The sequence below is a fragment of the Acinonyx jubatus genome, chromosome A2 (genome assembly GCF_027475565.1).
Source record: "Acinonyx jubatus isolate Ajub_Pintada_27869175 chromosome A2, VMU_Ajub_asm_v1.0, whole genome shotgun sequence".
NCBI lineage: Eukaryota > Metazoa > Chordata > Mammalia > Carnivora > Felidae > Acinonyx > Acinonyx jubatus.
Genome location: NC_069383.1, coordinates 90,853,733 through 90,879,061, shown reverse-complemented (window position 1 = coordinate 90,879,061; position 25,329 = coordinate 90,853,733). Strand labels below are relative to the sequence as shown.

The 25,329-nt window shown below is 44.8% G+C and overlaps 2 protein-coding genes across 3 annotated transcripts in view; one reads left to right on the top strand and one right to left on the bottom strand.

Annotated features, from left to right (window-relative positions):
• LAMB1 (laminin subunit beta 1) overlaps window positions 1-21,972 on the top strand; it is a 74,116-nt gene extending 52,144 nt beyond the window's left edge. Inside the window, exons 24-33 of one of the 2 annotated variants that reach the window (XM_027071664.2) lie at window positions 6,169-6,538; window positions 9,529-9,713; window positions 10,567-10,808; window positions 13,945-14,148; window positions 14,787-14,931; window positions 16,955-17,162; window positions 17,373-17,514; window positions 19,816-19,992; window positions 21,365-21,524; window positions 21,678-21,972. In XM_027071664.2, the coding sequence (XP_026927465.2) occupies window positions 6,169-6,538; window positions 9,529-9,713; window positions 10,567-10,808; window positions 13,945-14,148; window positions 14,787-14,931; window positions 16,955-17,162; window positions 17,373-17,514; window positions 19,816-19,992; window positions 21,365-21,524; window positions 21,678-21,814 (1,970 nt within the window). In that variant the 3' untranslated portion in view covers window positions 21,815-21,972. Of the gene's footprint in view, window positions 1-6,168; window positions 6,539-9,528; window positions 9,714-10,566; window positions 10,809-13,944; window positions 14,149-14,786; window positions 14,932-16,954; window positions 17,163-17,372; window positions 17,515-19,815; window positions 21,525-21,677 lie in introns of both variants that reach the window. The other variant, XR_008296908.1, reaches the window with a different exon arrangement.
• Window positions 21,973-24,524: 2,552 nt separating this feature from the next.
• The window catches only part of DLD (dihydrolipoamide dehydrogenase), a 34,944-nt gene continuing 34,139 nt past the window's right edge, over window positions 24,525-25,329 (bottom strand). The window contains exon 14 of the mRNA XM_015078721.3: window positions 24,525-25,281. Coding sequence (XP_014934207.1) covers window positions 25,216-25,281 — 66 coding nt within the window. The 3' untranslated portion in view covers window positions 24,525-25,215. The remainder of the gene's footprint in view (window positions 25,282-25,329) is intronic.

Sequence of the window (25,329 nt, the reverse complement as noted above, 5' to 3'; positions counted from 1 at the left end):
CATTCTGTGCCTGCTCTTGGTTCTATCCTGACAGCAGAGAATCTGTGAGGACACATGTAACCTCCACTTCACAGCTGAGAAATCTTAGGTGCAGAGAGGTTAAGTGACTTGCCCAGAGACAAAGCACAGGTGAGGGCAGATCTGGGCTCTGAAGTCAGGTCCATGTGACCCAGTGTCCCTGTTCTTTGCCTGGGCCTGTGATTCCTGATGAAAGATATTTAGAGAGAGGAGTTCATGTCCTGGTTCAAGGACAAGAATGTAGCAGCAAGGCTGTGGGGGGCGGGGGTGCCCTCAGGAAACCATCCATGGGGACCCATGGGGAGATTCGGTTTTACCAGACTGTGAAAGCCTTGAACGCTAGGCCACTGGGGACAGACTTTGCTCAGTTGCTGGAGGGCCCTGGAGAAGGAAGTTATACCTACTGATAAAGAGGCTGAGGTTTCTTGTTCTGACATTGACCTGCCAGTGTGTTCCTCCAGACCTCAGGATCTATAAAATGGGTGCATTATAGGTCATTTACCTATCTCTTAGAGATCACATTTTTAAATGAGGAGAAAACTTGGGAAAAACAGAGGAGACCTACTGACCACATAACTGAGAATGTATTTACAGAGGAAGGTGGAATTCTTATGGCTCATCAAAATTGATGACAGTCTCGTTTTTATTTTATTTTTAATGTTTATTTATTTGAGAGAGAGAGAGCAGGCACGGGAGGGGCAGAGAGGGAGACAGAGAATCCCAAACAGGTGCTACATTGTCAGCACAGAGCCCAGCTCGGGACTTGAACTCACAAACTGTGAGATCATGACCTGAGCCAAAACCAGGAGTCGGACCCTCAACTGCCTGAGCCACCCAGGCACCCTGATGACCATCTCGTTTTTTGTTTTTTGTTTTAATTTTTTTTTAACGTTTATTTATTTTTGAGACAGAGAGAGACAGAGCATGAACAGGGGAGGGGCAGAGAGAGAGGGAGACACAGAATCCGAAACAGGCTCCAGGCTCTGAGCTGTCAGCACAGAGCCCAACGCGGGGCTCGAACTCATGGACCGTGAGATCATGACCTGAGCCGAAGTCGGATGCTTAACCGACTGAGCCACCCAGGCGCCCCCCCCATCTTGTTTTTAAAATGCTAGTCTTCATCTCCGTGATTTGTTCACCTTAAAGGTGAGGCCACAACTTCTGCTAACCACTTTCTTCTTTCCAAGAGAAAGTTTTTGGTCCTCTGCCAGAGAATCCCATTTGTTAGAGCAGTGCTGAGCTATAGGTCCACCTGGGCCCCGAGCCCTTCCTCTGAAGAGAGGACACAATCCTTGGCCCTCGTCAGAGATCGCCTGCCTGGTTAGTGTGGGAGTCTTAGACCCCAGCAAATGTGAGCCAGGATTGGAGGGTCTCCTTCGCAATTTTGGTGTCCGTGAAGTTGTCAGTGGACAGGTGAGAACCAACCTTGCTGCTTCAGCGGGACGTGCTCTTAGGGTAGGTCCTTTTACGAGGTTGTAAATGTGGGTCTTGTAAGTGCTTGCCTCGCAGGCGTCCCCAGGAGTCAGGGAGGGAAGCACATGTCCACAGGAGCTTAGTGGTTTCCCTGCTTCGGTTTGAAATGAAAACCTGATGCATGTAGTCTTCGGGTGCCTTTCCGGGGTTGAAGTTCTCAGTAATGAAACTGCAGTCTGTGAACTCCATCTGTGAAATTTGACTCTTTCCAATCAGAGGAAAGGAATATTGGTCAGTTCAGCTAAACTGGTCCTGTCATTCCACTCCTTAGAGGGCTGGCCTGGACTATGGCCCTATCCCCAGAGAAAGAGAAAAGCCCTCAGGGGAGTGCATTTGCCTTTTATTTTTATTTTATTTGACTTTATTTTTTTTTTTAAGTAGGCTGCACGCTGGGCATGGTGCCCTCATTGCTAGGGGGCTTGAACCCACAACCCTGAGATCAAGACCCAAGCTAAGATCAAGAGTCAGATGTGTAACTGACTGAGCCACCCAGGCACCCCTGCACTTGCCTTTTATTTATTTATTTTTATTTAATTTTTTTTTAACGTTTGTTTATTTTTGAGAGGGAGACAAAGCGCGAGAGGGGGAGGGGCAGAGAGAGAGGGAGACATAGCATCAGAAGCAGGCTCCAGGCTCCGAGGTGTCAGCACAGAGCCCGACACAGGGCTCTAGCTCACGAGCCGTGAGATCGTGGCCTGAGCCGAAGTCTGACGCTTCACCAGCTGAGCCACCCAAGCACCCCTGCACTTGTGTTTTAAATCCTACAGTTTGGGGCCAGGGTCTGTCCCTCAAAGATGCCCACGACAGAATGAGAGCAAGAAGTGCCTTTACCACTGAAGTAAATAAAAAATTATTAGAGACATTAAAAAATAAATGCAACATGTGCACCCATCCCTTGCCCCAAGCATGAAACCAGTAAAAACCTCTTTAGGACTGAATGAAGGTGTGCCTTTGCACTATCTATGGGAAAGAAGGAATTTTCGAAGCAAAGTGAAAGCATAAGCGCCATCTGCCTCAGGTGTCCCACGCCTGGGAGAGATGACCAAGCAGGCACAGGTCTACTGGGCCACCTAGGGCCCCCATGGGTCCGCCCATTGGGATGAGCGGGGCAGGAGCAATCCCATTTTTACAGATGGTGTCATGTATTCCTCTTCTTACACAGGTCGCTAGGTTTGTGCATCAGCCTACATCCGTCAGCTTCCAAGGTCATGACTCTGCCCCGGCTCCGCCCTTTGAAGGATGAACACACACACACACACACACACACACACACACACACACACACCACACACACACGCTCTTGCTCTCTCCCGCCTCCTTCCTCCCTGCCCCTCCCTTCCCCATTCTCTCCCCCTTTGTCACCACCCACCCCCCACCCCCTCTCTCTCTCTCTCTCTTTCTTCTCCCTCCCTCCCTCTGTCTTCCTCTCACCCCTACAAGCACACATTCACATACAAAAAGAAAGCTAGAACAGGTAGCAAAGTAACACCATCCGTCCTCCTCAAAATGGGATCCAGTGACCCTCAGTGTCAGCAGCACCTGACATCCATTAAAAACACAAATTCTCAGGTCCCATCCCAGACCCACTGATTCTGAATCTGGGTCTGGGGAGTTGGGGGAGCAGTCTGCATTTTTGTGAACCCTCCAGGTGATTCTGATGTACAGCCAAGTTTGACAGGCTAGGACTTAGATGACCCATGTAACTTTCAGCTTTCTGAAAGATGGCTGAATTTTACCAAAATGACATGGAAATCCATTCCTAAAACTTAAAGAATGTAAACTCTTCATTATTCAGTTTCTTTCCATTCTTCTGATCTCCGAAACTGGTGAAGACTGTGGTTTCCCACACCTTCCCTGTTGTTTCTCTGGGGTATCACCTGGTATTCCACTAGAAGATTCGATGGTCAAATGTGTTTGGGATACAACTGGGTAAAAACATGAAACAAGACTTCTCCTGTAGGATTACTCTGAATCTTCAATATGCTGCTGTTTGTTTGGAATCTTCAACAGGATGATTTTTCCTGAATTTACTGATCATGGAACCCTTCTCTCCGGGAACATCTCCTGGAAATAATGGTGTAGGGAACACATGTAAAGTTATTCATAGCTCATTCAGGCTGCTCCCTGACTCATGGGCATGTTCCCCCGAAGAAAACAGGAAAAATGAAACATGCCTGAAATGCCTGGAAAGAAACAATATACTTAATGAAAAAAAAAGAAAGTTTAGTTTTGAGAACCCAAGGCACTAATGGAATGCTATGTTTTAAATCCCAAAGGTTGAGGACTAGAATATTCCATAGTTTAAATCTTTGAAAAACTCATGTTATTGGCAAATATACAAAGATAAACACAAGGCCGTGACAGGTTTTCCTTTCCTCCCCTGCCCGCAGTGGAAATGCGGTCAGGCAACCCTCTGGGCAGGAAACGCCCAGACACTTGCACGGAACACAGAAAGTGATGATGATAAAAATGTTTGAGTGCTTGCAATGAACTAGATATTCCTCTAAGCGCTTTGGAATTAAGCTGTTAATGAAATCCTGAAAGCGATCCTGTGTGGTAGGTGGGATCCATCATACCCATGTGGAGGCCGTGACTCCATTTCCTCAGCACCCGGAGTTGCATAGCTGTGGTGTGGAGAAGGCAGGACTCGCAGCCAGGCATGCTGACTGCTGCACTGCTCAGGCTTGCCGCTCGAGGACGTGGAGTGGCGTTGGCCAACAAAGGCCATGAAAGATAAATGATGATAAAAGGCAGAAGGTAGGGCGGGGGGTGGGGATCAGAAAAATGGGCCACAAACGCATCTCTCTGGGTTTAGAGCATGGAGGTCAGTGAGCAAATCTCAGGACCATCCGTGAAACTGGTTGTGGACGATGTTTGATGAGAAAGCCTTGCAGGGACCAATTGCAGCTACGGACACAAATAGATAACAGTATCTGAGAGTATGAATGTGTTGTGTTTTGCCACAGTTGACATTGGCATTTTTAGTAGGATGATTTTGTTTTCGTGGGGGTGGGGGTGTAAATGTCCCTTGCGTGCCTGTACGGAAAATGAGGTTAGAGCCTCGGTTGGCAGAGACTGTTGAACTCCAGTTGTAGGTTAATCCTGGGCTTGGTGCAGAGGATGGAAAAAATGGTCTAAGATGTACTCCTGCCTTGGGCGCCGGGGTGGCTCAGTCGGTTAAGCGTCCGACTTTGGTTCAGGTCATGATCTTGTGGTCTGTGAGTTTGAGCCCCACATCGGGCTCGGTGTTGACAGCTCGGAGCCTGGAGCCTGCTTCGGATTCTGTGTCTCCCTTTCTCTCTGCTCCTCCCCCACTCGTGCTTGGTCTCTCTCAAAAATAAACATGAAAAAAAATTGGGGGCACCTGGGTGGCTCAGTGGGTTAAGCGTCTGACTTTGGCTCAGGTCATGATCTCACGGTTCGTGGGTTCAAGTCCCGCATCAGGCTCTGTGCTGACAGCTCAGAGCCTGGAGCCTGCTTTGGATTCTGTGTCTCCCTCTCTCTCTCTGCCCCTTCCCCACTCACTCTCTCTCAAAAATAAAATAAACATTAAAAAAAAATTGTTAAAAGAAAAAAAAAATTTAAGATGTACTCCTGCTCTTGGAGTCTTCAGTCTATTTAGGGAAATAATAGATTTGTTTTGGGGGACTTTTGGGGGGTGTTTTTTTTTTCTTTTTTTCTTACTCCCTTACCTTTTCCCAGAAAGGATTTAAGGCCAGAGATGTTTGTACAGGCCTTGTGTTTTTTTAGACAGTATACAAATACTGCTAGCATCAGGTGTTGATACAGAAATAAGTTGGCCCCCTGAGATTTGGGGCTCTAAGCCAGGGTCAGTAGCACACGCACCGTGATAAGTAATGTCGGCCAAGCTCCATTAGCCAAGACTGCCAACGTTAGTTACCCTTTCCCATTTGGTTCTGGCTGAGATGCCAGCCCTGCTGGGCCAGTGAGCAGTTGGGGCTGACTGGTTCCCAGGTCCCTTCTGACTTTTCATGAGCCTGCGGTCTCAGTGCTGGGGCGGGCTGGTCGTCACAGCGGCAGATATCCACACGTTACACTTAGTGGAAAGCCTTTAAACTAGATACTTAGGATTCCTAGGACTTTTTTCTCAATTGAGTTTTCTCGTTATCAGGTTCATTGCATTTCATCGCGTAGTCACCAGTTCTGTGACCAGGTAGGGCGAGGTGTGTTAGCAGGTGTTCATGTCGTCAGGAGGCCACCGGAATTGCCTGTGCTGCTGGCATCCGGGGTGGGGGGTGGGGGGGGAGTCAGAGTAAGAGGGAGGCAGAGGCAGGCCAGAGGTTAAGAGCGGACGGGAGTTGTAATGTGCTCAACTGGAATCCGGGCCCGGCCGTTTCCTTGGTGTGAGACTTGGGGCAGGTCCCCCGTCCCGTCGGGTTATCGTGAGAGTTCGGTGACGGGCACGTAAACCATTTCTGCGCTGCTGGGTACCATGAGTGTCGACTGGAGAAAAATCAATACTGTCGCTGTAAAGGGGTTAGCGGGTGTCAGGGTAACACGTGCTCCAGGAGGCTGGTCTAGTCTCCACCAGAGCCGTTGGTAAACCGCCCGGTTGACGCCCTCCCGTTGTAACATGACTGAGGATTCTGAATGCCAGGTCTTGTCGCTGAGGTTCATGATCTAGGGGATCATACAGCACTGCTCTTTCCCTCCCAGCCTGTGACTGTGACCCCAGGGGCATCGAGACACCACAGTGTGACCAGTCCACCGGCCGGTGCGTCTGCGTGGAGGGTGTCGAGGGCCCGCGCTGTGACAAATGCACACGCGGGTACTCGGGGGTCTTCCCCGACTGCACTCCCTGCCACCAGTGCTTTGCCGTGTGGGATGTGATCGTCGCCGAGTTGACCAATCGGACCCAGAAGTTCCTGGAGAAAGCCAAGGCCCTGAAGATCAGCGGCGTGATTGGGCCTTACCGGGAGACTGTGGACTCGGTGGAGAAGAAAGTCAATGAGATCAGAGACATCCTGGCCCAGAGCCCAGCCACGGAGCCGCTGAAGAACATCGGGGATCTCTTTGAGGAAGCAGAGTAAGTAGTTCCTGAGCCAGAGAAGGCGCCCACGGTAGTGTTTCCACTTGGGGAATAAAGGGCAGACATGCCCGCTGGGTGCCTCCATTGGAAGGTGTGGTTAGTCCCGTGAGTGAAAACAGATGCTGGGCACTGGCTTCCCGGCAGCCTTTACTCCGGGCATGGGGCGAGTGAACGTTGACAAAGCGTGTTAGAGCCACTGCCCCCCTTTGTAGCCAGCGCTCCAAGGGAGTAGAATGGCAGGAGCTTTGAGTTCGGAAACCAAGGATCCGTAACGGAACCGTGGTTTGCTTGCTCGCTGGCTTGAGAACTTGCATGACTCACTTACGCCTGCGTCTCTCTCCTCTCCTGTGGACCAGGGGAGGACAGTACCTTGTCTGTACCTTGCAGCAGAAGACTGATCTGTGAAGTGACCGTGGCATTGCCAAACGCACAATGCATACAAGGGGAGGTTTTCTCCTCCCGGGGAGATGGGTTACCCCGATTCCCAAGCGATCTCCGCAGCTTCACTAGGGCAGTGCTTCCTTCATTTAATTGTAACAAATTCTCTACAGTGAAAAATTCTCTTCTTAGCCCGTCTCTGGGTAACGCTCTCTGCATAGTGTTGATTTTGCCAGTGAGAGCAGAGAGAACTGAATCGTGCTGAACTTCTGGGGGATCGTTTTTCTGCATGTTTCCTGCTCCCAGACATTGCAACTACTCTTCCACAACGGGCCCCCCAAACAGGGGAATTCATTCTTTCTTTCTTTCTTTCTTTCTTTCTTTCTTTCTTTCTTTCTTTCTCTCTTTCTCTCTTTCTCTCTTTCTCTCTTTCTCTCTTTCTCTCTTTCTCTCTTTCTCTCTTTCTCTCTTTCTCTCTTTCTCTCTTTCTCTCTTTCTCTCTTTCTCTCTTTCTCTCTTTCTCTCTTTCTCTCTCTCTCTCTCTCTCTCTCTCTCTCTCTTTCTCTCTCTCTCTCTCTCTTTCTCTCTCTCTCTCTCTCTTTCTTTCTTTCGTTTATTTTTGAGAGAGCGAGAAACAGCATACCAGCGGGGGAGGGGCAGAGAGAGAGGGAGACACAGAATCTGAACCAGGCTCCAGGCTCTGATCTATCACAGAGCCTGATGCAGGGCTCAAACCCACGAACTGTGAGATCATGACCTGAGCTGGCTGGACACTCAACCAGCTGAGCTCCCCAGGCGCCCCAAGGGGAACTCTTTCGTAGCTAAATCCTTGTACACTGAGGTGACTGTAAGTTATGACAGAACCATAGTAAGATTTTCTGTGTCATGGGACTTGAATCAGCCTGAGAAGACAGATGGACTTTTCACCTCTGCGCTGTAAACAGCAGCAAGGGAACAGCAGACATGCACTTAGGCACCTTGTGGGGGGTCCTTCCTAGACCTCCTAGGTTTCAAGTAACGGGTCCTTGATTCCAGGCTGGAGGTCTTGTGTCCGGGACACAGAACGTTCGGAAATGTCTGCTGCAGGGTGATAATGCATTCAGTGAGGGATTTTACCTCATTAAAGAGACGGTGGTGCCCTCAGCCTCCTAACACGTAGCGACAAGCTTGAGAAGGCTGTCGTCCGAGTGCAGGCCACTTAGGACCTGATTCTTGGCCTCAGTCTCCTGCACCTAAGGGAGAACAAAACAATCTGGGTGTCCTTTGAGAGCCTGCCAGAAGAGAGGTTACATTCCTGAAATGGCTCTGTTTCTACCCTCACTATTCATCTAATTGGGTAGATTGTAATCGCTCAGGGAAACTGATTTGATTAATCTTGTGTCAACACAACATCCAAGGACACAGGTCTTAGGATCCAAAGTGGCTGTTATTAAAAAATATACAATGTTAGATTCGATTCCTTTAAAAATTGTAACATTGTAGGAGACCTGGGAAGAAATGAAAACCTGCTGAGAACCAACACATGAATAAAAGAGCACTGAGAAAAGAAACTATATTATAATTGCCTCAGGAAAAGAAGGTTGAGTTTATAAAATGCAATTTAGCCTACAAATCCTTTTAAGCACTTTTCCTTTGAGTCGGGTCATGATTTTTATCTCTGCTTTAAATAGCATTTTTCTGACGGCCCCCAGCCTTTTGGCCTTTGTACATCTTCCCCATGTTTTATACTGACTCTTACCTCCCTGAGGAGACAGTTACATTCAATTAGGTGACCCAGTAAAGCCCAGAGCTAAGGTCTTCTCAAACATTATGTCCTTTGTGATTATCTATGTACACACACACACTGTATATATAAGTAATATCCAAATAGATGCCTCAGATACAGCTTTGGAGATGTGACAAACGGAAGAGAATGCAGTTGGGTTTAGATTCCAAATGAAATATTGTGAAAGCTAAATGTGTTTCCAAGTCCATTCTGGGAGATAACTACCTTCTTTCTTACGGAAGATAAAAGGGTTGCTTGTCAGTGGACGAGGAGGCTTCTTTGATGGGACCTTGCTCAGGTGGAATGTACGGAGAGCTCATGTGGATGGCTCTTTGTCTTCCTGGTGGCTGTGGGGCTTCCTCTCTGCATGTCTCACCTTGAAGGGGATCCCTGAGGTTTGGAGAAGAGCCTTTTTGGCAGGTGGCTGGGAGGCACAATTCTACACTGGCGTCAGTTAGGTCTTTTGAGCTCTGGGGTTGTGTGGGTTTGGAGCCTGCCCACATACGGGGCAGGAACTCCATGCTCTGGACCTTTGCTCAGAAGACAGCAGGTGTTCGGAATCCCTCTTCCGATGCATCCACCACAACGCCGCTGATTGGCACTTCTAGGCTTTTCTTCCAGGTCTTCGAAGAAAGGAAAATTGGTGGATTTGATACAGCTTCCTAATGTTGAAGAGAATAAAACTAGTACTTGGAAGTAAATAGTTAACAAAGTACTGAGTTGGTTTGAAGTTACAGAGTAATGAGGACAGTATTTGTAGAAAATGTTAAAAAAAAAAAAAATGAGACTTCAGAATTCCCCTTTGGTTGCTTTTACTTCCGGAAACTTACCCTTCTCTTTACAGGAAATTAACCAAAGATGTTACAGACAAGATGGCTCAAGTAGAAGTGAAATTGTCTGACACAGCTTCCCAAAGCAACAGTACGGCCAGAGAACTAGATTCTCTACAGACAGAAGCAGAAAGCCTAGACAACACAGTGAAAGAGCTTGCTGAGCAGTTGGAATTTATCAAAAACTCAGATATTCGGGGTGAGCATTTTTTGTGCCAATGTGCAATCCTGGACAACAGGATTTAACCCCCTCTAACCTTTTACTACAGCACTTTGAGAGTAAACGTTAATGCTTTCTAGTAATTTTAAAGCTTTTTCTCATTGAGTCTCTGGCACAAGTAAGGATTACAGTCCCCATTTACAAATGTGGGAGCCGGGGCACAGACAAAGGGAGACGCCAATGGAGTGAGCAGCCGTCATCGTGTGTGAGAATGGCATCCCTTTCCAGGCTTCTTTCAGTGAATGGTTTAACCTCCTTGGCTTTTCTTGGAAATGGGCTCTTCTGAATAGTTAGGAAATTAAATTGGTACTTCAGCGAATTCTTTTATATTCAAGAATGTTGCCTGTTCAGGGAACAGTTTCTTCAGTGTTAGATAGCACTGACCATCCTATTGTACGCACGATCATTTATTTTTCTGGCTAGGTCCTTAAAGCCAAAACATGCCATGCTGTTTTACATATGTAATACTAGTCATTTGAGTGGATCTAAATAGTCAAATGACTAAGAAAAGATTAAAATATATCTGGACGTGTGATCTGCAGGCTGCCTGACACCACTAGCTATTGAGAAAGAACTGGAAGTTTGCCTGTATGCAGACATCTGCATGATTGACTTGTCATCCAGATGTTTGGCCAGAAATAGCTGTTAATAGGACAAAGTGTAGCCATTGCTCAGGAGAGGAAAGTTCCAGGTCTTCGTAAAGATTTTGGTCCTTGAGTTTTAAAACAAAACCATACAGTAAACTGAGGGCTGGAAGACACCAAATACGGGCATCCCTTACGGGCACGAGGATGAGAGGTTTAACCGCGGGCCATTTCATTTGATGCCCTAGGCGCCTTGGATAGCATCACCAAGTATTTCCAGATGTCTCTAGAGGCAGAGGAGAGGGTGAACGCCTCCACCACAGATTCCAACAGCACTGTGGACCAGTCGACTCTCACTCGGGACAGAGTAGAAGAGTTGTTGTTGGAACGAGAATCCCAGTTCAGGGAAAAACAAGAGGAACAGGCCCGCCTTCTGGATGAACTGGCAGGCAAACTACAGAGTCTAGACCTTTCAGCCGTTGCCGAGATGGTAAGGTTTTTGAGGGTCTGGTCTCCAGGCTCTGATGCAAATTAGGAAGGAAACCCACCCTGTGTTGTCAGCCGTACTGTTCATTTTGCAAATGAACCAGCGGGAGTGAACCTGGCCTCAGGTCTCTGGACCCCCTATGGGTATCCACCTTTGAGCCAGATAAAAACAAGAGTGGGTGCCTTTCCAACCTTCCCCCACGTCCAGCTAGCCGGTTCCTCTGTGATACAAAGAATCAAAACTCCTTTCCCAGACTGTTAAATTGAATCTACGGCCATACCACCCTGAACCCGCCCGATCTCGTCTGATCTTGGAAGCTAAGCAGGGTCGGGCCTGGTTAGTACTTGGATAGGAGACCAGACTGTTAAATTGAATCGGTGACTTCTTATTCAGATTTTAACCTTTTTTAAACTGTAGACATTTTTTTTTCACATAGTTCTTTATTATTTTTTTTGAAGGTTTATTCATTTTCAAGAGACAGCGGGGGAGGGGCAGAGAGGGAGGGAGACACAGAATCCGAAGCAGGCTCCAGGCTCTGAGCTGTCAGCACAGAACCCGACATGGGGCTCGAACTCACGAGCTGCGAGATCATGACCTGAGCCGAGGTCGGACACTTAACCAACTGAGCCACCCAGGTGCTCCCTTTTTCACGTAGTTCTGATTCCAAATGCAAACTCCTTCACAGTGGAGCCATTCAAGAATATTTGGGGGCGGGGGTGGGGGGTGGGGCTTCTTCAAAAAAATTAAAGGAGCAAAAGAATTTTTTCCCTGGGTGTAAATTAAAAATGTTCCTTTGTTCCAGTAACTTTACCTGGTGAAGATTAACCTTGAGACCAACCTCGAAAGTAGATTCATTTCCCAGAAGCTTTTAAAAAGTAACTCCGGAGCCAAATGAAATTGAGGAGTGAGTTTAATGAATATCTGGCAGAGGGCCAAAAAAAGCCAAACTCTGCCTGTTTTCTTCCCTTGCTTCTTTACCATTTTTCATGGAAGGATACCTATTGGGAGAATTTGGAGCGTATTGTTTATAGACTCAGGCTTGTGCTCTCTTAGATTAGGAACAGTAGAAAGCAGGAGGCAGGTGGTGCACAGAAGACCGCGAATGGTTCAGGCTTCCTTACGATTTGGTTTTAGTGCAAGTCCCTTCCCTCCTGGCCTCCTCACCTTCCCCCCATCTCACTGTCTCTGAAATTGGCAAAAACACGCTGTCATGACTATTGTGCCCAACGTAATGGATGCCTACAAGGTGATAGATTATTAAGCGTCATAGCATTTAGTGGAAAGAGGGAGTAAGGCGGATCACTCCTGTCGTGGCTTATTAGAAAAATCGAGGCCCAGAGCAACGTGTAAACTTCACAGGGCACAAAGTCACTACATATAGGCGTGAAATGCCAATTCTCTCTTTCCTTCCAGGATTGAGTCCTACGTTACAAATTCTAGTAAAAACCAGTAATCACAGATAAAATCTCCGCAAACTAAAATGAAAGCAGCTGATCATGCTAAAGGAGGTTTGCTTGTTGCAACAGGTGTCTAGGAAGGGAGGGCGTGAAGGGTCCCTTGCCTGATCAGGCCATACGAATGGGGGCCCTTCCTGGTACCTGCTTTTCCATTGGGTGAACTGCCCAGGGATGAGTTGGCTTCTGTTCGCTCACTGCAGGTATTTAATTCTCCTATGAGATCTCCCTTTACAGGTTCCATACTGGTATTTCTTGGGTAGAGAGGTTTTTGTCCCTTTGTGTTTTTTGAGTACCTTCAGTTCTTTGTTTTTGCATCTGGTTTTTTTCCTGCTTGCAGGGTTGAAATAGAACAGATCTCCTAGGGTGTCGTAGGTTGTTTTTAGAAGGCCTCCCTGAGGCCTTCTGCTTCTCTTCTTGATTACGGCTCATGTTCTCCTATGGCAATGCAGAATAAACTGTTTTCTGAAGCATTTTATGTTCTGTAAGCCAGCTACATGAAAGACTTATTTTTTTAAGTATTTTGAGAGAGAGCGCAAGCGGGGGGGAGGGGGGTGGTGCAGAGAGAGAGAGGGAAATACAGAATCTGAAGCAGGCTCCCGATGCGGGGCTCGAACCCACAGACTGTGAGATCATGACCTGAGCTGAAGTAGGTAGGACACTTAACTGACGGAACCAGCCAGGTGCCCCAAAACTATTCGCTAATTTGAGATCTAATGGGATTATAAGTACCAGAAAATTATTAGTCTAAGGAGTTGACTATTCAAAACCTACTTTATTTCTTAAAAAGAATACCTTCCTTGTTTGGGAGCATTACCTGCTTCTCACTGCCTCTTTTCAATATGAGAGGACGGTTCTGCAGTTTGCTCCCTGCTCAGCCTTTCCCATCACACAGCAGACTTGTAATTTATCAGTGTGCATGTGCATGCAGTGGCCAGGCCCTGATCCTTGGAAGTTTCTGGTAGGTGAGGAAGAGGAGAAGTCTGGGGACAGAGGATTATGGGGGGTTGCTTTTTGTAAAAGTGAAATCCACCTTTGCCCCTGCTGTTTTCTGTTTTCCTCTCATGTCTGGAATGTTCCCCCACTTGCCCTGCTCTAACCCCACCAGACAGCAAGGACATCCTTCCCCAACTACAGCTGCAGCCGTCAGTCGTCTCTCCTCTGCTTTCCTTCTTCCTGATAGTACCTGACCTATTCTTGGCTGTTTTATGCACAGTGAGCCTGTCTTCCCCAGATTTGAAGGTACTAAAAGGCCAGATAATGGGCCTTTTATGTCACCCTATTGACCAAAGCAGACCAGATGCCAGGTCTAAAAAAGTTTAATACCTCTTGTTGTTTTAATCCAATGGTCTAGGATCAAGGGGAAGCACTCTTTGGCTCCCATGTTGGGCAGATTTCAACTTGACCCAGCAGATAACATTTGCACCCCACACAGCACCCACATGCTATTCCAGTTCATCAGGGCAGGAGGTATTGATTGTCGAAGCATCCTAAGTTTTCATGGCTTCCCTGGCCATGATTCCTGAGCTCTCGGCTCCTCTCTCCATCCTGAACACTGTGTTCTCCAGCACCCTTGCTGAGGACCACCTACATGTTCTCTGGGGCCCCCCGGGCCACCCAGGCCCTGCACAGCTGTTGCAGACTCCCTCTCTGAAGGCTCGTGCCTGCCTCTTGGCTCATTGCAGACCTGTGGGACGCCTCCAGGGGCCTCTTGTTCCGAGACCGAGTGTGGCGGCCCGAACTGCAGGACTGACGAAGGAGAGAAGAAGTGTGGGGGACCCGGCTGCGGCGGCCTGGTCACGGTCGCCCACAGTGCCTGGCAGAAAGCCATGGACTTTGACCGCGATGTCCTGAGCGCCCTGGCCGAGGTGGAGCAGCTCTCCAAGATGGTAATTAGGCCGACGGCCCTGGCGTTTGCTCGCAGTGACTGACTGGAGGAGGATCGGGAGGGGAGAAATCGGTTCTAAATGGTAAAATGAAAAGCGAGTGTCACCATCAAATAGGAAAGTTCAAGTTTTTGTGAGGTCAGGGAAATACACGAGGCGGTTTTGTTCAGAGATGATTTAGGAACGTGCTTTCTCCTCCTGACTGTAATCTGAGATAATTCTGTTACTGACCAGGGGGCCAGTCTTCTGAATACATTCAGCTGTGCTGTAAAAATCTCATCCCGAGCAACGAACTGAGCATTGATTTTTCCAAAGTGACAAAGTTAACTGAAATATTTATATTGGTACCCCCCAAAAAATATTTTATAGGCCACCAGATGTTCTGGAGGAGTTAAACACATTAGAACAAATGTTTATATCGTAGTCCTGTCTGTAGAAGACTATCATGTAGCAATCTGTATACTGAGTACTTCCAGCCTCTATGGGGATACACTGCGGTTGAATGAAAAGGCATTTGTTTTTAAAAGCCCGGATTCCAAATGCATAGTTTCTCAGCATCATTTTCTGGACCATTTATAGTATTCTGGTCTGCTTTAGAAAGAGTGAAGCTGTTCCCTGGGTAATTTATTCCTCCTATTTAGGTCTCTGAAGCGAAACTGAGGGCAGACGAGGCAAAACAAAATGCTCAGGATGTTCTGCAGAAAACCAATGCCACCAAAGAAAAAGTGGACAAGAGCAATGAGGACCTGAGAAATCTGATCAAGCAAATCCGAAACTTTTTGACCCGTAAGGAGTTATTTTCATTTTACTTTTAGATATTTCTTCCTATCTTGGAATATAAAAACTGGTTTTATTTACTTTTTTTAACTTTTGTCAGGCTTCTATAAGCCATTTTTAAAAAATGTTTATTTTTGAGAGAGAGAGAGCGCTAGTGCACGAGCAGGGGAGGGGCAGAGAGAGAGGTCGGGACATAGGACCTGAAGCAGGCTCTGTGCTGAGAAACCAGTGCAGTGCAGTGCTGGAACCCACAACCCAAACCATGAGACCATGACCTGAGCTAAAGTTGGACACCTACCTACCTGGCTGAGCCACAGCACCCCTAAAAACTGTTTTCTAAGAGTCTGTGTTTGAGAGACCAGGATTCAGGTCTGCGTTTTAGATAACATCAATTTCTGCTTGGGAATAAAAAGTAACATTTCCCAAACCAAAACAAAGTTCATGTTAACAAATGTTGGCATTTCTTAAGCTTATGTGCACGTAAGTAATCTCTGATGTTGTGCAGACACAGATGGGAAACCCAAGTAGGAAATCGGGAATTCAAACCCATAGTGTGAGAACTGAATTTGGAATCTGTTCTAGATTACATAGAATGTCACTAGATCCTTAGAATAGTGGCTTATTTTGACATTGCCTGCAAAGCGTTGTAATCCTGTCATTTACAGGATCTTGTATTTATGGTTACCTCTATCCCTTAGCGTTGTATCTAGAGGAAGAAAATCTCTAGAATTGGTGGTTCAGCGCATGTTTCTGGTCAACCATCTAAGTGTTACTAGTAAGGTAGGTTTTGGCTTCTAGTTACACAAAACTTTTAAGTGAAATGGACTTAATCAATAGAGATGCATATTATATCACATAACAAGTTCAGTAGTAGGATAGCTCCATGGTTCTGGGACCCAGGGAGTAAGAATATCAGGTTTGCTGTCAGGCTGGCTCCTCCTGGTTACAAGGTGGCTGCCAAAATTTCAGACTTCACATAAATACTCAATAATATCTAATGGAAGGAGACCCCACCTATTCCCACTGTACCTTTTTTAAAGGGAGGAAATCTTCCCCAGAAGCGGTGAGCAGTCCTCTCCATAATCTCACTGGCCAGAAATGCATCCCATGCCGATGCAGAAATGTCACTGGCAAACAGAATGGGATTACCCTAATTGGCATGCCAATCTGCATTTAACTCTTGAGTTGCTAGGTTTACCTTACCTTAGAGGTAGGTGCCTGAACAAAATCAGTATTCTGTTAGCAGGAAAATGGGGAATAAGAAAGGAGCCAGTGATATCCTACGGGTATCTTATGAAACATCCTGTGGAAGCCATCGCTTGATCAAATATTTTCCTGTGCTCAAATCCTTAGGGGGTCCATTTTTATATTAACAGTGAAAAAGAAAATCAAAAAACCTTCAATCAGTGACCTATTTAAAGCTTAACCTCTTGAGCATTTTTTCGACCACCTTTCACATTTGACATTTGAAATCCTTTGGCTTCTTTGATAATACACAATCTGATTCTCTTGCTTCTGACTGGATTTTCCCCTTTTTGGTAATTTCCAAAATTCAGATCATTTGTACAAGGAATAGGAGTTCCTTACATCTGCATTTATAATAGTCTCCTGGCTATTCTTCCAACCCCAACTAAAAGTTTTCATTGCCTTTTAGAATCGAGTCCCAGATGTACATCCTGGGGTCCTCTTTTCTGTAATCAGGACCATTCACTGTTTGACTTTCACATGACATGCTCAGCCCAGTCTCTCCATCCAAAGATGTCCCTCTCTCTCCTTCCAAATCCTATTATCCTTCAAAACTTGATCAGTTCCTCATCCCCCACGAAGACTTTCCTTTCTCAGCCTACGGGCAAATTCTAGTAGTTAACTTTTCCATGTGTAACTACTCAACGAGACTAGAAGTTCTTAAACAGACTATGTGTATGTCTTGATGTCGCCCCAGAATGCTCTTCACCTGGTGGGTGACCAGAAGTGACTAAGTTAACCATCTGTGACTTTCACCTCTTTATGGGGACATCTTTGCTTTTGACAGAGGATAGTGCTGATTTGGACAGCATTGAAGCAGTTGCTAACGAAGTGCTGAAAATGGAAATGCCCAGCACCCCAGAGCAGTTACAGAACTTGACAGAAGACATTCGGGAGCGAGTTGAAAGCCTTTCTCAAGTAGAGGTTATTCTACAGCAAAGCGCTGCTGACATTGCCAGAGCGGAGATGTTGCTAGAAGAAGCTAAAAGAGCCAGGTATCTGAAGACGTTGTGGCATTTAGGGGGTTTATTTTGTGTATCTAGCAGGGAGTAAAAGGGATTTCTTCAACCAGTGAAATTTCTAAGTGTGACATGTATGAGTCCCTCTGATTGATTCCAAAAAGGCTGTTCTTGGAAAGAAAGGTATTTTTAAATGCCCCGAGAGGAAGTACTTTTTCACATAGATTGTCTCATTCTTTTCCTCAGCAAAAGTGCAACTGATGTTAAAGTCACTGCAGACATGGTCAAGGAGGCTCTGGAGGAAGCAGAAAAGGCCCAGATTGCAGCAGAGAAAGCAATTAAACAAGCAGATGAAGACATCCAGGGAACCCAGAACCTGCTGACTTCGGTACGATCCTTGCTGTACGTGGGAGAAAACAGGCACATAAACCCTACCAAAGTGCATTTGACAGTTACATGAAAACCATTACAACTAAACACTAAAGGATTCCTCTAATTTACATAAATCTGAACTACTCCCTCAGCACAGATGCTAAAAGTGTTTTCAGGGGGGGAAAAAAGACCCTGAAGACACTGGCACATGAGGGCCCCCTTTACGTTCACCCCTACAAAAAGCCTAAGGAAGATAGTGTATATTTTTGTCTCCTGTTCAAGGATTCTATTTAATAGTATGAAGGATAGTATTAATTTCCAAATTTAGTTTTAGAAAACTCATTCTGCTATAAAGCAGCCCAAAAGTAACCTACATACTTAAGACCAGGATCTCAAAATTGATGAGGTGGGGGGCATCTGAATGGCTTAGTCAGTTAAGCATCTGATATCAGCTCAGGTCATGATCTCACAATCTGTGGGTTTGAGCCCCACATCAAGCTCTGTGCTGACAGCTCAGAGCCTGGAGCCTGCTTCAGATTTTGTCTCTCCCTATCTCACACTCTTTCTCTCCCCGACTCATACTCTTTCTCTCTCTCTCCCTCTAAATAAACATTAAAAAAATTTTTTTTTAATAGATGGAGGAAAAAGTGGACTCAGGTGATCCCTACACATCTTCTCAGAATATATTTTGAAATTGGATGCTATTAGTCAGCCCTTCTCAAGCCAACAACCCATAATGTTTAAAACCTAGGAGGTGGTTTTTCAACCTGCTTTTCTTACCATTGGTTGATACAAACCTGTCTTCCCCTACTGTATCGTTCTTGAGACTCGACAGTTCCTTCAGCCACATTTCCTTCTTAATTTTGAGTAAACAAAAGGCCCTTTCTTCAGGCCACTTGTTCAAATGTAGAAAAAAATTATGACACTTTCCCACCAGACTACGTTCTCTTTGATTATTCTGACTTTTCTATCTCTAGGGTTTTTCAAATTTCTCACTGTGCTGTTATCATTTTAATGAACTTTAATTTAGGTGACTTGATAAAAAAAAAAAATTACTAAGTTTGGATTTAATCAAATCATACGTGGGATATTTGGCTTGATGATATAAGTGAAAACTGGTTTTGTTTTTCTGGGGTCCCTGGGGGACAGGAAGCACTTTAGGTTAAGAATAAGAAAGAAAAAGCAACTCTAAACTATGCTATTAATGAAAGGTTGTCAAAAACTATTCACTCCTTTAAAACTATAGAGCTTACCCTCTAAGAACTATACTCTAAGAATACTTTTATGTTAATTAATAGGTGAGCTTTTAGGTTAAGAATCATTTGGAATGAAATACCTACAAATTTTACCATGTATCCACAGTGACTCCTTAGTTTAGTTATGACACTATTATTCAGACCTAATTCTATGGTGCTCCGTGAAATTGGTTCTTCAGTCATGGGTCATACTACTTACTTGGGCTAGCTGTTAAAAATTGATGTTCATTGATTATTCTTTGAAAAGCAATCACATGTGGACCCTCACCAGTTACCCAAATAGATTTTCCTAAATGACTTTGAGTATTTATAGGTTCCAGCTGTCACTTCCCCAGACTACATGACCTCTCACGGTCCTACAGTAACTTTTAAGTTTTCAGAAACATTCCTGGTCTGCCTTACCTGAAAACACTCAACTTTCCAGGTAGTTGCTGAAGACCCATGAGCTCCACTAGAGTTTAATATATTTTAATGTTTATTTTGTGAGAGTACACGTGGGAGCAGGGGAGGGGCAGAAAGAGGGGGACAGAGGATCCAAAGCAGGCTCTGTACTGACAGCAGAGTTCGGGGGGGGGGGGGGGGGTGCTCAAACTCATGAACTGTGAGATCATGACCTAAGCGGAGTCAGACGCTTAACTGAGCCACCCGGGTGCCCCTTGGAGTTTAATATTTAGGGCTGACAGGAAAAACTAAAGGTGACTTGGGAGTACTCATTTTCCCACCCACAGTAATTTGGAAATTTATGTGGCAATCCTTTTCCTCACATCTGCTTATTTGTGAACATTGTTTTGCCAAAGTTTGCAGGTGTCCTTAAAATGCTTTCTCAACACATCAAGCTGTCTGGGGGTGGTTCGGTGAAGAATTTTACATTAATTTCAGCCTAGATCATCAGAATTAAGAATAAAGATGGGCACTTTATATAAGCTTTCCTGAAACTATATTTTCCTTTTGGTCTAAAGTGAAACGGCAGAGTGGCCTTTTAATCTTCCTGTAAACTCGTATTCATAGCACGTCCTACTGCTTACTGATGGCTTGCTGGGTGACTGACATTGTACTTGTAGATTGAGTCGGAAACAGCGGCTTCGGAGGAGAACTTGCTCAATGCCTCCCAGCGCATCAGCGAGCTTGAGAGGAATGTGGAAGAACTGAAACGGAAGGCTGCCCAGAACTCTGGGGAGGCAGAATATATTGAGAAAGTAGTATACACCGTGAAACAAAGTGCGGATGATGTTAAGAAGGCAAGTAAATCCTTGTGACTTCACAGCTGTGTTTTGTAAAGGAGCAATAAGCCTCCTCAACCGCCTTCCCTGGGATTCGTAAGGGATGTGGACCTATCAGAAACATCCCAAGTGACCGGTTTTGAAACAACAGTCTTTAGAGGCACAGATGGAAAGGGTGGGAGTGGATAGGGAAGTGTCCAGTAAGCGTGACCTAAGCCCTCATATCCAAACTTGGATAAGGGTGCAGAAAAATGAAAGTAACTTGGGGGGGGGGGGGGGAGTCTTTTATTATTTAACTGTTTGATTTAGAGAGAGGGAATCCCAAGCAAGCTCCACGCCGTCAGTGCAAGGCCTGCCACAGGGCTCAGTATCACAAACTGTGTGAGATCATGACCTGAGCTGAAATCAACCGACTGAGCCATGCAGGCTCCCCAGGGGCAGAAGTCTTAAAACCGGCGTACTGAGCTTGTACTTTATGGCGTAATTACCTGGCCTTTAAAAGCAGGGTAGAAAAAGCTTAAGGGGTTCACACCAGAACAGCTGGCAGGGAACTAAACCTCACCCCTTCTTCTCGCTGGAAGGTGCTGTATTTTGCAGAGAAGGTCTCCTAGGATTCCCATTTGTCATTAGAAGCCAAGTTATCACTGAAAACATGTTTAGTGGGCAAATGTCTCTCTCCAAAGGAACCTTTTAAACTTCTGAGGGGAGCATTCAACCCTTGACGTCTGGTTAGGGAAGAGAACAAAACAGTGAGAAAAGTGTTCTGTCCTGTTCATTTTTCTGTCATGGTTTGTACTTTCTTGCAGCTCTGAGAGCATAAATCTCTCAAGCAGTCTTTACAGAGCATTTTTGCAAAAATATAGCACTTGATTACAGTAAGAACAAAACCCTGAAATGAAATCCCTCTATCAAATGGCTGTTGTTGGAACCGTGTTCCCCAAAAGCAGCACTTGTGGTGCCTTTTCAGTTTCACAGCTCCTCGCCCACCCCTGTGCCCTGTGTGCATGCTAGTCTCCCCTATCCTTCCTTAACTCTCTACGCACCCGGGTCCAGATCCAGATGGCCCTTGTCTGAGATCTAAGTGATTAGATCTCAGCAAATCTACTTTAGAGAAAAATATACTTCTCTACCTCCATATAACTGTCCTATAACATCTCCAGAAAAGTGCTAACCTAAAGGCTTAGCCCTAGAGACCTGCTTACAACTCCACACGTGAGTTTAAAAACTCATGTTGGTGTTATATTTAATTTCACTGTTCCACAATATTTTCAACATATTTACACTGAATAGCTCAACGCCTGAGTACGGTTCCAAGCTTGCTCCAATTACACTAGGCTCTTGATGTCTGAGATTACATTTATCACCTCTTTGTGTCTCGATGGAACTACAGGCTCTGGATGGTGAAGTTGATGAAAAGTATAAGAAAGTAGAAAAATTAATTGCCCAAAAAACTGAAGAGTCAGCTGATGCCAGAAGAAAAGCTGAAATGCTACAAAATGAAGCAAAAACACTTTTGGCTCAAGCAAACAGCAAACTGCAGCTCCTGAAAGGTAGGGCTTAGGCTCGTGCTTTCGGGACGTATTTAACAATAAGGACACCCGTAAAGTTTCTTCTATTTAAAAGGTGGAAATCCAACGAGCACTGTTAGATTGAGGTCAACCTAGAATAAATTGCTCAGACTTTTTTCTTTTTCTCTCCCACAGATTTAGAAAGAAAATATGAGGACAATCAAAAATATTTAGAAGATAAAGCTCAAGAATTAGTAAGACTGGAAGGAGAAGTCCGTTCGCTCCTCCAGGATATAAGCCAGAAAGTTGCTGTTTACAGCACCTGCTTGTAACAAAGGGCTGCAAGGTGGCTGAGGTGACCAAAGTAAAATAGCTACATTTTAAAAACTGACAATGATCTTCAAAAGTAAAACTGATTACCTATTTAATGTTTTTAATCACCACATTTTGTATGGAGTTAAATAAAGTACAGTGCTTTTGTATAAATCTATACTGAGTATTCTTCTCACGTTGTTTTACTGATTTAGTGTTCAGGAATCCCTTTAACCAAAAACATTTTCAATGTACAGATGGATTTATAAACAAGCCACTTGCCTCTGGGACCCCGATTTCTGTTTTGTCTGTAAACAGGCTGTAATCTGTCTGCTACGTCAATATCCTCCACAAATCTGCCCCCGAAATCACCTCCCCGTGGGACTCCCAAGTGGAGGGGAGGAGAAAGGCTACAGCCTGAACCACCTTCACCATTTCAATGGCTGCTCAGGAAATCCAATCTCCGAAACTCCTCTAAATACTCCTCGGTCTGGGAAAGAGAACAGAAGGCAATTTTTAGAGAATGAGGAGGGTAAATTGTGGCTTTTAAGGGCTAGCCATCCCGGCCCTACTGCAGATGGTGAGGGGAGGGTTTAAAGCGTATGCAGCCGGATATAAACATTGTTCCCGCCAGCTGAGCAGGGCACAGTACAAACGGGTGCTGGAAGTGCTCACCTTTATATTGTTCTTTATTAGATTTCACAGACTCAAGATTCTCCACGGCAATCTGCAGGTGAGGCCAAAACAATCACAGGACGACCATTCCACACACTAAAGAAAATAGCGGGAGTACCGCCAGACCTGCGTCAACTTCACAGCCGAGCTAGCTGGGTAACAACAGGCCCCAAGTGGTTTTCTCACACATTCTCGTTACAGCAAGGCCATGGCCGTGTACCACTACCAGCCACCCCCACACACGACACAGCTGCGTTTGAAGCTAGGCCCGAACAGAAGCTAAACGCACCTAATTCAAACAATAAGGCAACTTCCTCCCTCAAGGCAATGATGTCATTTTTCTTTAGGTAGAGATCCCAATACCTAGCACAGTAGTTTCACCTCATCATCTACTAGAGCAACTGTTCTCTTTCCTTAATTTTAAGTACTTTGTTTACTACTCATTCCTTTTCAGTTTAAAGACTCACTTTGAAATCACTCATTTTAATCAGCTCAATGAACTGGACAACTGAGTCACACCCTTCACAAGCCAAGAAAATATTGAGAACTTAATAAGTGAATATTTAAAATTTGTTTTACACCCACAACTCTGTTCCCACCTAGATATATGTAACCATTTTGTTTCTACAGCTAAGACTTCAAATTAAATTCTATTTCACTATTCCCTAATTAGAAACTTTTTCCCTAGAGGAGGGGACAGGTTTTGAAGTTTAAATACACTGGCACTTCACATAAGATAGGGATTTCAGATTTTAAGACACAAGAGGTCATTTCCAATAATGGCAAAGTAGCACATATCAGGCCAACCCTCCTAATAGCAAATGCAAACTCTGGACAAAATACACACATATTTTTAAAAAGTACAGGGCCGGGAGAACAACCAGAAGCAGGCAGAAGGTACAAGGGAGGTGACCAAGAACAGCACTGGGTGTAATTCCCATTTTTAATGGCTTTTCACTTGAGGGTAGGTCCCAGGGAGTGGCAACTTGGGCAGAAGCCAAGTTTTTCTGGTTACAGAATCGGAAGGACTGAGTTTGGGGCAATGAGGAGAACTGAAATAGGAAGAAAGAACCCCAGAAGAGCATGGCACAGTGGGGAGGGCCACCCAACTGCACATATAATCTGCCCGACCTCTGGCTGGCCTCTGCCCCCAGCTAAGACAACAAACTTGGAGTCGGGACTTTAGTCACGTTAACTGCCTACTGAAGACAAATTCCCTAGTTTTCAGAGGTAGGTAACAACCCAGCGCCTTTACGATGTCACATTCATAATGACCGCACCACAATCTACGACTACGGGACGTAGGAAGAAAAAGGGAGATGGGACCCATTATGTGTGTGATGCCAGTAAAACCTGAAGACTACTGAGCATTTTCAGTAACCAGATACTGACGGTATCTTACTCCACACAGCTTTCTGCTGATAGATTACATTCTAAATGTTCCTTAGACTGTGATCTTTAAATTGCAATCAAGTATCTAGTTTACATATTTCTTCTACTTCAAGATAGTTTCTTTTCCTTTTCAGAATACACTTACCTAAATTTAAGAAGTACTTATCTGAAATGACACTTAAATTTAGTTAAAATATGCAAAAGCCCATTTAACATTTAATTATTTGAGAAATGGCCATTTCACTTTTTCCTTCAAAGATTTTAAGGAACCTCTACACCCAGTGTGGGGCTCGAATTCACAACCATGAGGTCGAGAGTCACATGCTCTGTGGACTAAGCCAGCCAGGCGCCCCAAGCAATGGCCATTTTAAACATTAAGTCAACAAATACAGAGAAATAGTCATTTACCCAGCCATGGACACACTGGAAATCCATAGAAGACAGTAGACTAAATATGCTATGTCTCCAAAAGTCTATGTTCCACATAGAGCTGGAATCACTAACACAGACGTAAAGGTAATGACCTTACAGTTGTCCCCCAGTGTGGTAAAAAGATACATCCGGGCCTCTAAAAGGAACAATAAAGAGAAATAAGAATATACACTAGCGGTAGTCAGAGAAGAACTAGGACCATCTTGATATCCATTCAAAACAACCAGTAAATGTATATTTAAGACTGTTTATTTCTGGATTTTCATTCCCTGCTGTAATACATGAGTCCTCATTTAATATTTGAACTTCACAGATGTACCTCCTTAATTTGGATAACTAACTACAGACTGTAGACCTCAGTGGGTCCTTAAAAATTTAAACATTCTACCTCTAAACCGTAAGAATTTGGGGATTAAATAAAACAAGTGAGAGACCATTTATTTACACTGGTTTGGTTTATACATATTTTAACCTTATTCTAATGACTAACTCTGTTTCCAATATGAAAACCAAGTTTAAAATAACTTGATCACCTTGCATCAAACACGGCTGGTTCACATACCCTACCTCCAGCTCCATCCATGTAAGTAAATCCAACTTTACAATAGCAGAGATTAAAAGCTACATAACATAAATGTAGTGAAGGTGAATTTTTCAGAAACAGCATGAAAATATGGGTTGAAGAAAATGTTCCAGGAAGCTACTATAAGTAGCTTCTTCCTCCAATATTAATGTGCTGAAACAAAATATTAAATTTATTTAAAATAGATGAGATTATTCCATTCCGTCCAAACTTACTAAAACCTTCCAAAAGTTTCATAATTCAGTCCTAGAAATTCTTGGAGCTGTGAGCATTTCCTGTTCAGAAATGTGACCTCTACAAAAGCTCCCAGGAGATTTCAGAAAAATAGAATCTTCTATTTTAAAAGTTGATTGATTTGCCAAATGATGCAGCCAGGTTTGCTTCTCTAAATGCTTCTGATAAGGTCTGCAAAGGAAGAAATTTCAAATTACAAAGCAAATTATTTGCAGGTGA